The following is an 11,160-nucleotide window of genomic DNA, read 5'->3' as shown; positions in this document are numbered from 1 at the left end:
CTGGGTGACTTATCCTCTTCTGTGTTTCTGTCTACTGTTTGTTTTTCCGCTTTGTTCTTTATTGAAATTTTATGTAAAAATTAATAGGCTTTTAATATCACCCATCATTCAGTCACATTTCCCCCGGGAAACAATGTCCCCTGGCACTCCACTGACTTAGGAAAATATTTGTGTTCCCTGATTGCTTTGGTTTAATCATGCCGATTCCTTTGTGCCGGAATGCTAATTTGCTTATTACAATTTGAAATGGCTTTTGGGAAGTGATCTCGAAATTGAAGTTTCTGTCAACCACCCTGAGTATGGCTGCCGTGGACCGCGGCGTCCCGGAGGAGAAGAAACCACAAAACCACGGAGTACGGGAAGGCGCCCGTCGTCGCGTGCAAGACCGGAGCCTTCGGGGGGATGGTCCCTGCTTTAAACGTTTGGTTTCCGAACCCGAGGAGGCGGCCTGACCAGGGAACCGTGTCTGTTGCAGGGGACTACGTCATCATGACCATCTACTTTGAACTGAGCCGGCGGATGGGGTACTTCACCATTCAGACGTACATCCCCTGCATCCTGACTGTGGTCCTGTCCTGGGTGTCATTCTGGATCAAGAAAGACGCCACACCGGCGAGAACAGCACTAGGTGAGCATCAGACACTCTCTCTCTCTCTCTCTCTCTCTCCTCCGTGTCGCGTCATTTAACGCAGAGGGTTCAGAAACAGACTTTCCGCGAAGGAGAGCTCACATGTCACCGACCTCATCTGAGGGCTCCTTGACCTGCGCTCACGTTCTCGAACGTAGCCACGGGAGGTGATTCTTTCTGACAGAATTCCACGTGGGCCCTTCAGTGACGGTGGGTTAGGAAGTCAAAGAAATCTCCAGTGTGGACCCATGTGCGCGAAATAGCCCAGGTCAGGCCAACACTCAGTATTATTAATGAACACATCCATCGGTAAATGAGTCGCATTCTGTGCACAGCATGTGTCTAAATGCCGGAGGAGCCAGCAGAGACGAGCAAGGTACGGCTTTGCCCTTAAAGAGGTCACAACGGCCCAGCTGGCGCGGCCCAGGGGGTGAGCGTCGACCTATGAACCAGGAGGTCACGGTTCGTTCGATTCCCGGTCGGGGCACAGGCCCGGGTTGCGGGTTCCATCCTCGGCGTGGGGCGTGCAGGAGGCAGCTGATTGATGATTCTCTCTCATCATGGATGTTTCTCTCTCTCTCTCTCCCTCTCGTTTCCTCTCTGAAATCAATAAAAATATTTTACAAAATAATAATAAAGTAAAAATGAAACACGGTGTTGGGGTGGAGGGGTGCCAGCGTGGCTCCTTTTACCCCGGGCCCTGTCCCCGTGCAGGCATCACCACCGTGCTGACCATGACCACGCTCAGCACCATCGCCAGGAACTCACTGCCCCGCGTGTCCTACGTGACCGCCATGGACCTCTTCGTGACCGTGTGCTTCTTGTTCGTCTTCGCTGCCCTGATGGAGTATGCCACCCTCAACTACTATTCCAGCTGTCGGAAACCAGCCATCATGAAGAAGAAAACATCAGTGAGCTCCGGGAGCAGAGGTTTGGGGGGGCGGGGGGAGTCGGTGGGAGGGTAGTTTGAGACCCATGATCTGTGTTCCTAAGGATCTTATACAACATGATATAAACAGCTACCGCAGCAAGGTGGTAAGTCCAGCCAGTGTTGCACAGTGACAGGCTGAGCATCGATCTAGGCACCAGGAGGTCACGGCTCGATTCCCGATCGGGGCACGTGCCCGGGTGGCAGACTCGATCCTCACTGTGGGGCCTGCAGGAGGCAGCAGATCTGTGATCCTCTTTCATCCTTGATGTTTCTGTCTCTCTCCCTCCCTTCCTCTTTGAAATCAATAAAGATACATTTTTTTAAAATGGTTCTTAACGAGGGGGTGTACGATGCAGATGTTCACAACAGTTTTGTAATTATTGTTTCTGCTTCTCTCACAGTTGTTGCGTCCAGACTCCTCAAGGTGGATCCATGAGCGGATAACCCTGCAGGCCCCCTCCGTATGTATAGCGTTGCAGGTGCAAATGTTTCTGCCAACTCTTACTAAAGTGAGATAGACTGATAGGTTACTGCTTATGTGTTGAAGAATAATGGACATCCTCCCTTCAAAATGTATTTACAAAAAAAAGTGTTTACTTTTGTTGTTGTTGTTTATCCTCACCTGAGGACATTATTCCCTTTTTTTTTTTTTAAGAGAGAGTGGAAGGGAGAGAGACAGCAGGTGAAACATCTATGTGAGAGAGACACATCGATTGTTGCCTCCCACATGCACCCCAAGCGGAGCAGGGATCAAGCCTGTAACCCAGGTATGTGCCTTTGACCAGAATCGAACCCGGGACCTTTCAGCCTGTGGGCCGATGCTCTATCCACTGAGCCAAACCGGTTACGGCAATGTGTTTACTTTTAAAAAATATATATCCCGCTTAGAAAGTTTCGAAAATAAAGGGAAAAAATGAATCATAATCCTCTACCCAGGGATTAGTACATAACATCCATATTCCGGTTTTTGGAACTCAAACTTATGAACGAGCTTCTGTGAATAATATTATTATTCTGTCATGAATATTATTTTTAAATTTTTTATTTTTCAAAGGTAGTTGACCTTCAGTATCATTTTATATTAGTTTCAGGTGGATAGCAAAGTGGTTAGACAATTATATAATTTATGAAGTGAACCTCTGGTAATTTAAGTACCCACCTGACAGCATATATATATAGTTATTACAATATTATTGACGATATTCGCCAAGCTGTACTTTACACCCCCATGTAACTATTCTGTAACTACCCTTCCCCTTTCCAACCCGCCTCCCTAAACCCTATCCCACCTTGCCACCCTCAATCTGGTCTCTGTATCTCTGTCTCTCTCTGTTCTGTTTGTACATTTATTTGGTGGTTTTGTGTGTGTGGTTTTTTTTTAGATTCCAAATATAAATGAAATCATAGGGTATTTGTCTTTCTCTGTCTGACTTACTTCACTTTGCATAACACCCTCTAGGTCAGTGGTCGCCAACCAGTGGTCCGTGAGGTCCGAAAGGTTGGTGACCGCTGCTCTAGGTCCATCCATGCTGTTGTAAATGGTAAGATTTCATCCTTTTTTTTTTTTTAAGACCGAGGATTCCATTGTCTTAAAATTATTATTTTTTCAATTGATTTCAGAGAGAGGAAGGGAGAGGGAGAAAGGGATAGAAACATCCATGAGAGAGAATCATCAATCGGCTGCTTGCTGCACGCCCCTTACTGGGGGGTCGAGCCTGCAACCTGGGCATGTGCCCTGACTGTGACCTCCTGGGCCATAGGGCCACACCACCGGCCGGGCATGCACCATGCTCTTTCTTGCATTCGATTTGCAAAAACTGAATCCTCAGAGATTGAGCTCTCCAGTGCAGCGAGGCCGGGGAGGGGGACCCATGCCTGTTGCTCGATTCCTCTTGCCTGTTCTCGGTGACTGTCGTGCTGTCCTTGTCGCCCCGCAGAACTACTCCCTCCTGGACGTGCGGCCCCCACCGCCCGCGATGGTCACCCTCAACAACTCCCTGTACTGGCAGGAACTGGAGGAGACCTGCGTCTACGAGTGTCTCGACGGCAAGGACTGTCAGAGTTTCTTCTGCTGCTACGAAGAGTGCAGATCCGGGTCCTGGAGGAAAGGGCGCATCCACATAGACATCTCGGAGCTGGACGCGTACTCCCGCGTCTTCTTCCCCACGTCGTTCCTGCTCTTCAACCTGGTCTACTGGGTCGGGTACCTGTATCTCTGAGCGTTGCGGCGGTGATGAGGGACGCGTGCCCGGCTCCCCTCACTCCCTGCCGCCCTCCCAGGCCCCTAGCGACCCATCCGAGTAGCCAGGAGGGCGCGGCTCGGCTTACCTGCCCTCACACCTCACCCCGCCTCTGAGCGGCGTGGGAGAACACCGCAATTATCCTCATTATGTGTTTCACCCTCACACGCACGCGCGCGCGCGCGCACACACACACCCACACACACACACACACACACACACACACACTGGGTTTTCAAGGGACATTCTTGCTAATCCCCCCCTGAACCTGCAGCTTGGTGATGTTCATGAACGGCTCTGGGGATGTTGGAAGTGGCTGCCGATTATCCTTGCAAAGAAATCTCTTCACTCACGCAAGCAAATGTCTGAGACGCTCTCTCAGACCCCGACCGACCGGCCGGTTCTTTCCTTTGTCGCCCTCGGCGGCACGAGCACCCACGTGTGTGGGGTGACTGCAGCTGAGACACACTCCTACTGCCCTCAGCCCCATGCCCCCTCCGCCCCTCGGGGCAGCCCGGGTTCCAGTGTGAACGGTGGTGAGTTTCGAGCCCGTTTCCCCTCTCTGTGGTCTGTTTTGCTCCGGCACCGCCGCGGTCAGCTGCCATTCCTTTGGGGAGGGGGCACATGCATCATCCCTCGGTTTCCCGTGGAGGAAACAATCGGATTTTCAAAGGTTTTCATGTGGCTGAGGTCAACGATGTCGATGATCTCTGAGCATCAGAAGGTCATCGCTTTATTGCAGACGACTGGGAGTCGGGGCGTCCCAGCCGTGGGGTCTTGGGCTGGTCGGCTTGCGTCCGCGTTGTGCCCGGGGTCCTGTTTGACTGGACCGCTCGGGGCAATCCCGGAACGTGTGCCCTGCGGCTGCTCTGCTGACACGCTTTGACGATCATCTCCATCTTTCCAGGCAACGCACACACCATGCCCACGCCTCTGTCTCAAACGTGTTTTCCAGCGTGTGAACGAAATGTAGATACAATTTTAAAGATTTTCTTAGTGCATATTAACTTCCAAGTCGGATCACTTCAGATGCCAAAAAAACAACAAGGAAACGGCTGTCTTTAGTGATATATTTTGATGCACAAAAATGCTTTTATACTTTGAAATATGGATACCTAGCAAAAGCCCAAAGAAACGATTCCCTGAAATTATTACTCTTTTGATATTTTTATAACAAAACCAACTCGCTTCGTGATGTTAGTTGTTTGTTTGTTTTTGTTTTTGTTTTTTCCCACTGGATGCCCGTGTGTACTTCCCAAGATGCTTCCGGAGTTCCCACCACGTACAGGAAAACAAAAAAGACAGGGCCTACTAGCTGGTTAATTTCCATGCTAAAATTTTAGGACCAGAATCTCTGTGCTCTTGCCCAGAAAGTTGAATTAATTCTATTGGCAGGCATAGGATTTTAGCTTAGTGATCTATTGGACGTATTGTGTCTCAGAACAAACAAAAGATAAACCATGATGCAGAGAAAATACAGAAAAGTGCTGACTCCACACCATTTATTGGATGCTGACCAGACCCAGGAGGGGATGGGAGGGGAAGAGGCCCGGGAGGTTGACATAGAGGAATCTGTCTGTTTGGATGACTGTCACTGCCTATGCAGGGGGTGACCATCTCAGGGTGTAGGATCACCCAGTGTCCAAGGGTTAGGTCTGTGGTGTGAGGCACTCGAGCCCCATAGACCGCAAGCCAGTTGGCTTCTACTTAGCAAATCCAGTTTTAAAAGTAAGTTGATAAATGTTTGCAGAGAACCTGGCGGGATCTCTTGGCTTTGATGAAAATTCTGCTCTTTTGAGAATTTCACCCGTCGGTGGATCCGCCACCTCCCACGCCCCGGTGGCCGGCGGGACGTCAGCGTGTCCCACTGGAGGGCCGAGCACCCAGGGAAGGCGGGCCCGAGGCCGGTCCTCTTCCAACACAGCTGCCAATCTCACGGATTTATCATTCCTCACAGTGTGAAGGGTTTCCACCTATCGCACCTTCAATGAAGTTCTGGAGGGAATGGAATTTTCCAGTGAAACTCTTCTTGGAAAGAAAAGAGCCGACAAGCATTTTTTAATCACATAGACCTGACCCAATTTTACCTTAAAAAAATTGTTTTTACGGATGCCTCTCCTTCCAAAGCCACGCAAGACCCGGGTGTTGTTGGTGATGCTCATGAAATTATGCTCATGGGCCGTGCAGACCAATCACCTCTGTTTGCGTCCCCCAGCCTGCCTGTTCACACATGGCTCCTTCTCCATGAAGGAGCGCCTTCATCTCAACAGTGTCCAGTCGACGTTCACGCGTTGAGCATGAACTAGATTCCTGCACCGACAGCAATGCGCGCTCCGGGCTGACTTCAAGGGACTGACCCACCCCGGGTACCATGCCCCTGCCTGGTCCTGCAGGCTTCCCACTCGAGTTCTCCTTACCCATCCCCACGCCCGAGACGAGGTCTTCAGTCCACGGTGGAGGAGAACGGTGTGCAGCTAAGACGGGGGTGGAGCTGGGGAGCGTGCCTGTTCGTGTCAGGGTGTGTGCGTTCACCTTCTGGAGGGCACGGGAGAGCGTGAGGAACGTGAGTCCCTGGTGGGAGGGCCATCCTTTGGCATCCGCCTGGGGCCCACGGTGATGCTGTTCCACACAGACCCGACACCCTTCCAGCCCACGGCTCGCTTCGCATGGGTGATCGGGAAACGTTTTCGGGTGGCTGTGCGGCTGCTCGGGGAAGGTGTCGGGGTGGCCTCCACCCAGAGGGGCTCCCGGTGGTCCTCGCTCGCAGAAGGACAATATTTGAGGAGGCGCCTGTTCTGCGTTTTGACAAGGGTGTCTCCCTCCTGACCCCTGTGGTTCACACGTACATCTGTGACTGTCTCTATTTTAAGTTGCCTCCGGAGCGAGAGGGAGAGAGAGGAAAGGGCATTTCACATGAATGCCATGAGAGCAACATGCCTCTTCAGAGCGGAGAAAGTTCCACTTTCTGCCAGTCCCAACACCAAGGACCAGAAGACGGTCAGATGCTAAGACAAGATCACGCTACTCTTACTCTGAACCCAGCAAATACTGCCCCCGTTAACCCAACGTATGCCTTAAAGAGAACACATTCAGCTCAAATAGTACACGTCCTGTAGACGTGCCACGCCCCATGGACACCTGTGTTTCACACCAGGTTTTATGTTTTATTTGCAAGAGGATGGAGACAAGATTTCATCGCCACCATCACCACCATCACCATCTTCACCACCACCCTCTCTTTACCATCACCACCATCACCACCATCTTCATCACCATCATCACCATCACCACCACCATCTTCACCATCAGCGGCAGCAACACCATCATCACCATGATCCGAATCCTTTTCGTGGTCCATCCTATCCCGTAACTACTGAGTCAGCAGAAAGGCTTCATTTTCCTTCCCAACCATAAAAAAAATTAGGACTCACACAAAGGAGAAAATGGAACTTGCATCTTCGTTTAAATGTTAAATACAAAAATAACCGTTCAGAGTTTTGCTGGCCTACTACATTTCCAGACTGGTCCTGGTCCCAGCGGTCCTGGCTGTTGACCGGCCTCAACCAGAATTTGAAATTATTCACGTGGAACGTCCCACTTCATTGGCGATGGTTGGTTACTTCTGGTTGTTGTTGTTGTTTTGGTTTTACCTTGCTTGGCTTTTTTATTCCTGTTCATAAACATAACATTTGAATTGGCCAAGAACGATCTATTTTTCCCCCAAAAAATGGATGCATCTGTGGACACTGCCGATGTCATTAGCCCAAAAGGACAATCAGTGTGCTTCTTCTTGTACAATCTTGAGTGTAGGTTTGGATTCCCCCTAGTTTATCTTGGAATTTTTACTTCTAGATAGAAATAGACACAGGCATAATATATCGGTGAAGTTTACAGTGTTTATTATCTTGTTTAGAATAACTGTTAACACATTTTCAGAAGACTACTCCCACTCATCCTGACCTTCAGAATGACTAATTCTGTGCTGGTGAACAATGTTTACATTCGTATGTCTGTACAACCACGATCTGTGTTTCTTTACGAGCGGCTCCTAGACTGAGATTTACTCCTCGTGAATGCGTTCTTTTCGTGGAAGGTTCTAGGAGAGCAGCGGTTTTCCGGGAGTGGGCCTGGGTTGTCTTGTGTTTACATGCGGTGATGTGTGTACTTGTGTGTGTGTGTACAGTGGCAAAAATGGAACCAACTCTTCACATGCGTATTACTCCACCCACCCTCCCCACCTGTAGCTGAAACAAGTAGAAAGGAGCCCAGTTTCCTAGTGATCGCCAGTTAGCTTCCTAAGCCTTCGGTTAAAAAGCCAGAGCCCGGCCCCTGTGGCTCTGCATTTGAGCTTCTACCCAGGAGCCAGGAGGTCACCTGTTCCATGACCCCGTGGTTGTGGGCTCGATGCCCAGCAGGGGGCATGCAGGAGGCAGCTGATGGGTGATGCTCACTCATCATTGATGCTTCTACTCCTCTCTCCCTTCCTCTCTCTGAAATCAAAAAAGCATATTTTAAAAAAAGGAGGGAAAGAAAGAGAGAGAGAGAGAGATTGACAATCTATATATTTCCCAGAAATGTGGGGAGGACCAGGATGGAGCTTAAAGACCTGATGAGAAATTGATCTGCAATCAAACCCGGATGCCTGTTGAGTGAGTTCACCTCGGGCACTTCCATGGATCTTTTTGTGCATCATGGTTTCATGATAAGCTCAGAGCAGTTCTCACGATGTAGGTGGCGGAGAGAGCCATCGCCACCCTCGCTGAGGACGCATATCCCAGACCAGGCGGGAAAGCCTTGGGTCGCGTGGGCACTGTGGGGCTCACCCACACTGTGAGGCTTGCCCTCTCTGTGAAGCAGGGCTGGGAGGGGCCCTGGGAGATGGCACAGGCAGGAAGGGAGCGCGGGGTCCCCTCGCTGCTGCCTCCCGGGAAACCTTCCTGCCAGCCCGGGTGGGAGGAGGGTGGAGAGACCGGGGAATCGGAGGGCCCCTGGGAACCTGTGCCGAGTGTGCCATGGAGCCGGGCTTGGTCTGAGAGAGGGGACCCGCCTTGCCCAAGTGCCTGCTGCCCCTCCCCAGGCACCTGGGCCCAGGGCCAGGCCAGGGTCCCCGCCCTCACCAAGTGGCCTCCGCCAGCCCCACTCCCCGTCCGACCAATCGCGAGGCCCCGAGGCCCTGGGTCCGGGTCTTGAGGTCCCGCCAGGCGGTTCCGAGGTCCGTACCCTCCGCTCGCCCTGCAGCTCGTGGTGTCCTAGTGAAGCGAAGGCGCACTGCGCCTCACGTGCCTTGGCGACACGGGTCCAGGTTGGGTCCCCGCCGCGCACTGCGGGCCGCCCCCGCCCTGCCGAGGGCAGCTGGGCCTGGGGCTGGGCCGCCCTCTGTATTTGTATTCCTACGTTTGTACTTCTGATACTAATAAATGCACCTGTTGTCAGAAATGCGAGAGCCGGAGTGGACATCTCTCTGGGTTGGGGGTGGCCCACCAGGGTCGGGGAAAGGCGCAGGCCAGGGTTGGGGACAAGGGCGAGCACACGGGTCTCCTCTCCACGGGGCCCTGCCCACCAGGGTGGGTATGCCATGCACTGCCCCTCTCAGGGGCTCACCCACCCCTCACCAGCCCCCACCCGATTGGGAGGCAGATTCTGCAAATGTTAAGTGTCCTTCCTGGCAGGCAGGTCCCACACCAGTGGCTGTGCCCCAGAGAAGTGCCTTCAGGCTGTGAACGGAAACCCCAACCCCTCCAGGAGGCTCCAGGGGGGTGGGATGGGGGCGTGGGCAGGTGGCCTGGGGAGACCTGGATGAACAGTGCGGGCAGGGCTCCCGGTTCCTGCCCCGCCCCCATCAGGAAGTGGGGGCTGCCACCCCCGAGTGGGAATGGGGGCCCCCTGCCTGGGGAGGGGCTGCAGCCCAGGCTGAAGTCAGGACCCAGGTGCGCTGACACAAACCACCCACCAACCCAGAGGGACCCCCACAGGCTGACATCACAAGGCCCATATCAGCGGTTCTCAACCTGTGGGTCGCGACCCCTTTGGCGGTCAAACGACCCTTTCACGGGTCGCTAAGACCATCCTGCATATCAGATATTTACGGTTCATAACAGTAGCAACATTACAGTTATGAAGTAGCAACGAAAATAATTTTATGGTTGGGTCACAACATGAGGAACCATATTCTACCTTGGTCGATCGGAATTAAAAATAATTGTTTTGTTTTTAATTCTCACCCGAAGATATTTTCCCATTGATTTTTAGAGAAAGGAAGAGACAGAGAAACATCAATGTGAGAGGCACACATCGATGGGTTGCCTCCCCCACGGTCCTGACTAGGGCCGGGGCAGTGCCCTTGACCTGGAGTCGAACTCTGACCTCCTGGTTGTAGGTCCAGGTGCAACCACTGAGCCACGCCGGCCGGGCTTGGCTCTTTCCGTTCAAACTTAAGAGTGAGGCCTGCCTGGCTCAGCGGGTGGAGGGTCCTCCCAGGCGCTGAAAGGTCGCCAGTTCCTGCCCGGGTTGCAGGTTTGGTCTCCTCGGAAAGACGCAAAGCTTTTTTTAAAAGTCAGCCATCGCCCGTCGGCTTCCCTTTGCATCCTAAACCCACCGGCCGCATTCATTTCCAAACTTGGCTGCTCCCAGGAACGGAGGCTCTCACGAGCGCCCCCCGGCGGCTCTGAGGTGCTAGGTCGGGAGCAGCGCCGTGGTCGCCTTATCTGTGATAATGAAAGTGTGATATGCAAATGGCCCGAACAGCCGACCAGCGGAAGGGCCGTCCGGACGACCTTCCGGCCGCAGCCAGGGCTGCGAAGGCCTACTCTTGCACGAATTTCGTGCATACGGCCTATAGTTCACGAATAAGAGGTTTATCTAAGTGGGGCGAGACTGTAGAGGTAGAACTGGGGGGTGATGTGATATTTGAGCAAAACTTTTTAAAAAATATATATATCATTATTGATTTCCGAGAGGAAGGGAGAGGGAGAGAGGGACAGAAACATCCATGATGAGAGAGAATCATGGACCGGCTACCTCCTGAAGGCTTCCCACCGCCAAGGTTGGCTCTTTCCGGAAAGATGGGCAAATGCGGCATCGCGGTACGTGCGTACGTGCGTCAGTGCGTGCGCGCGGCGGAAGTCCCGCCTCCCGCCAGCGGAAATCCTGCCTCCCGGCACCTGCGATTGGTCCCGCCTGCAAGGGGCGTGCTCCAGAGGGAGAAAATTCGCGGGATTGAAGGAAGACGGAGGATCGGAAGGAGGGGCGAAGGGGATCCTCTTCTCCATTGGTTGGGCCCGCGCAGAAGCCTCGCTGCGATTGGCTGGGAAGCAGAGTCCCTTGTGGTCCCGCCCCTCCAGCCGCGGGAGGCGCCGGGACCG

General features: G+C 52.7%; 1 protein-coding gene across 1 annotated transcript in view; it reads left to right on the top strand.

Annotated features, from left to right (window-relative positions):
• The window catches only part of GABRG3 (gamma-aminobutyric acid type A receptor gamma3 subunit), a 49,127-nt gene extending 42,109 nt beyond the window's left edge, over positions 1–7,018 (top strand). Inside the window, exons 7-10 of the mRNA XM_006753482.2 lie at positions 476–628; positions 1,343–1,539; positions 1,961–2,020; positions 3,497–7,018. Coding sequence (XP_006753545.1) covers positions 476–628; positions 1,343–1,539; positions 1,961–2,020; positions 3,497–3,778 — 692 coding nt within the window. The 3' untranslated portion in view covers positions 3,779–7,018. The remainder of the gene's footprint in view (positions 1–475; positions 629–1,342; positions 1,540–1,960; positions 2,021–3,496) is intronic.
• Positions 7,019–11,160: the final 4,142 nt, after the last annotated feature.

Source organism: Myotis davidii, unplaced genomic scaffold, assembly GCF_000327345.1.
Source record: "Myotis davidii unplaced genomic scaffold, ASM32734v1 scaffold811, whole genome shotgun sequence".
NCBI classification, from domain to species: domain Eukaryota; kingdom Metazoa; phylum Chordata; class Mammalia; order Chiroptera; family Vespertilionidae; genus Myotis; species Myotis davidii.
The sequence above is the reverse complement of the archived record's forward strand: the minus strand, read 5'-3'. Positions and strand labels throughout refer to the sequence as shown.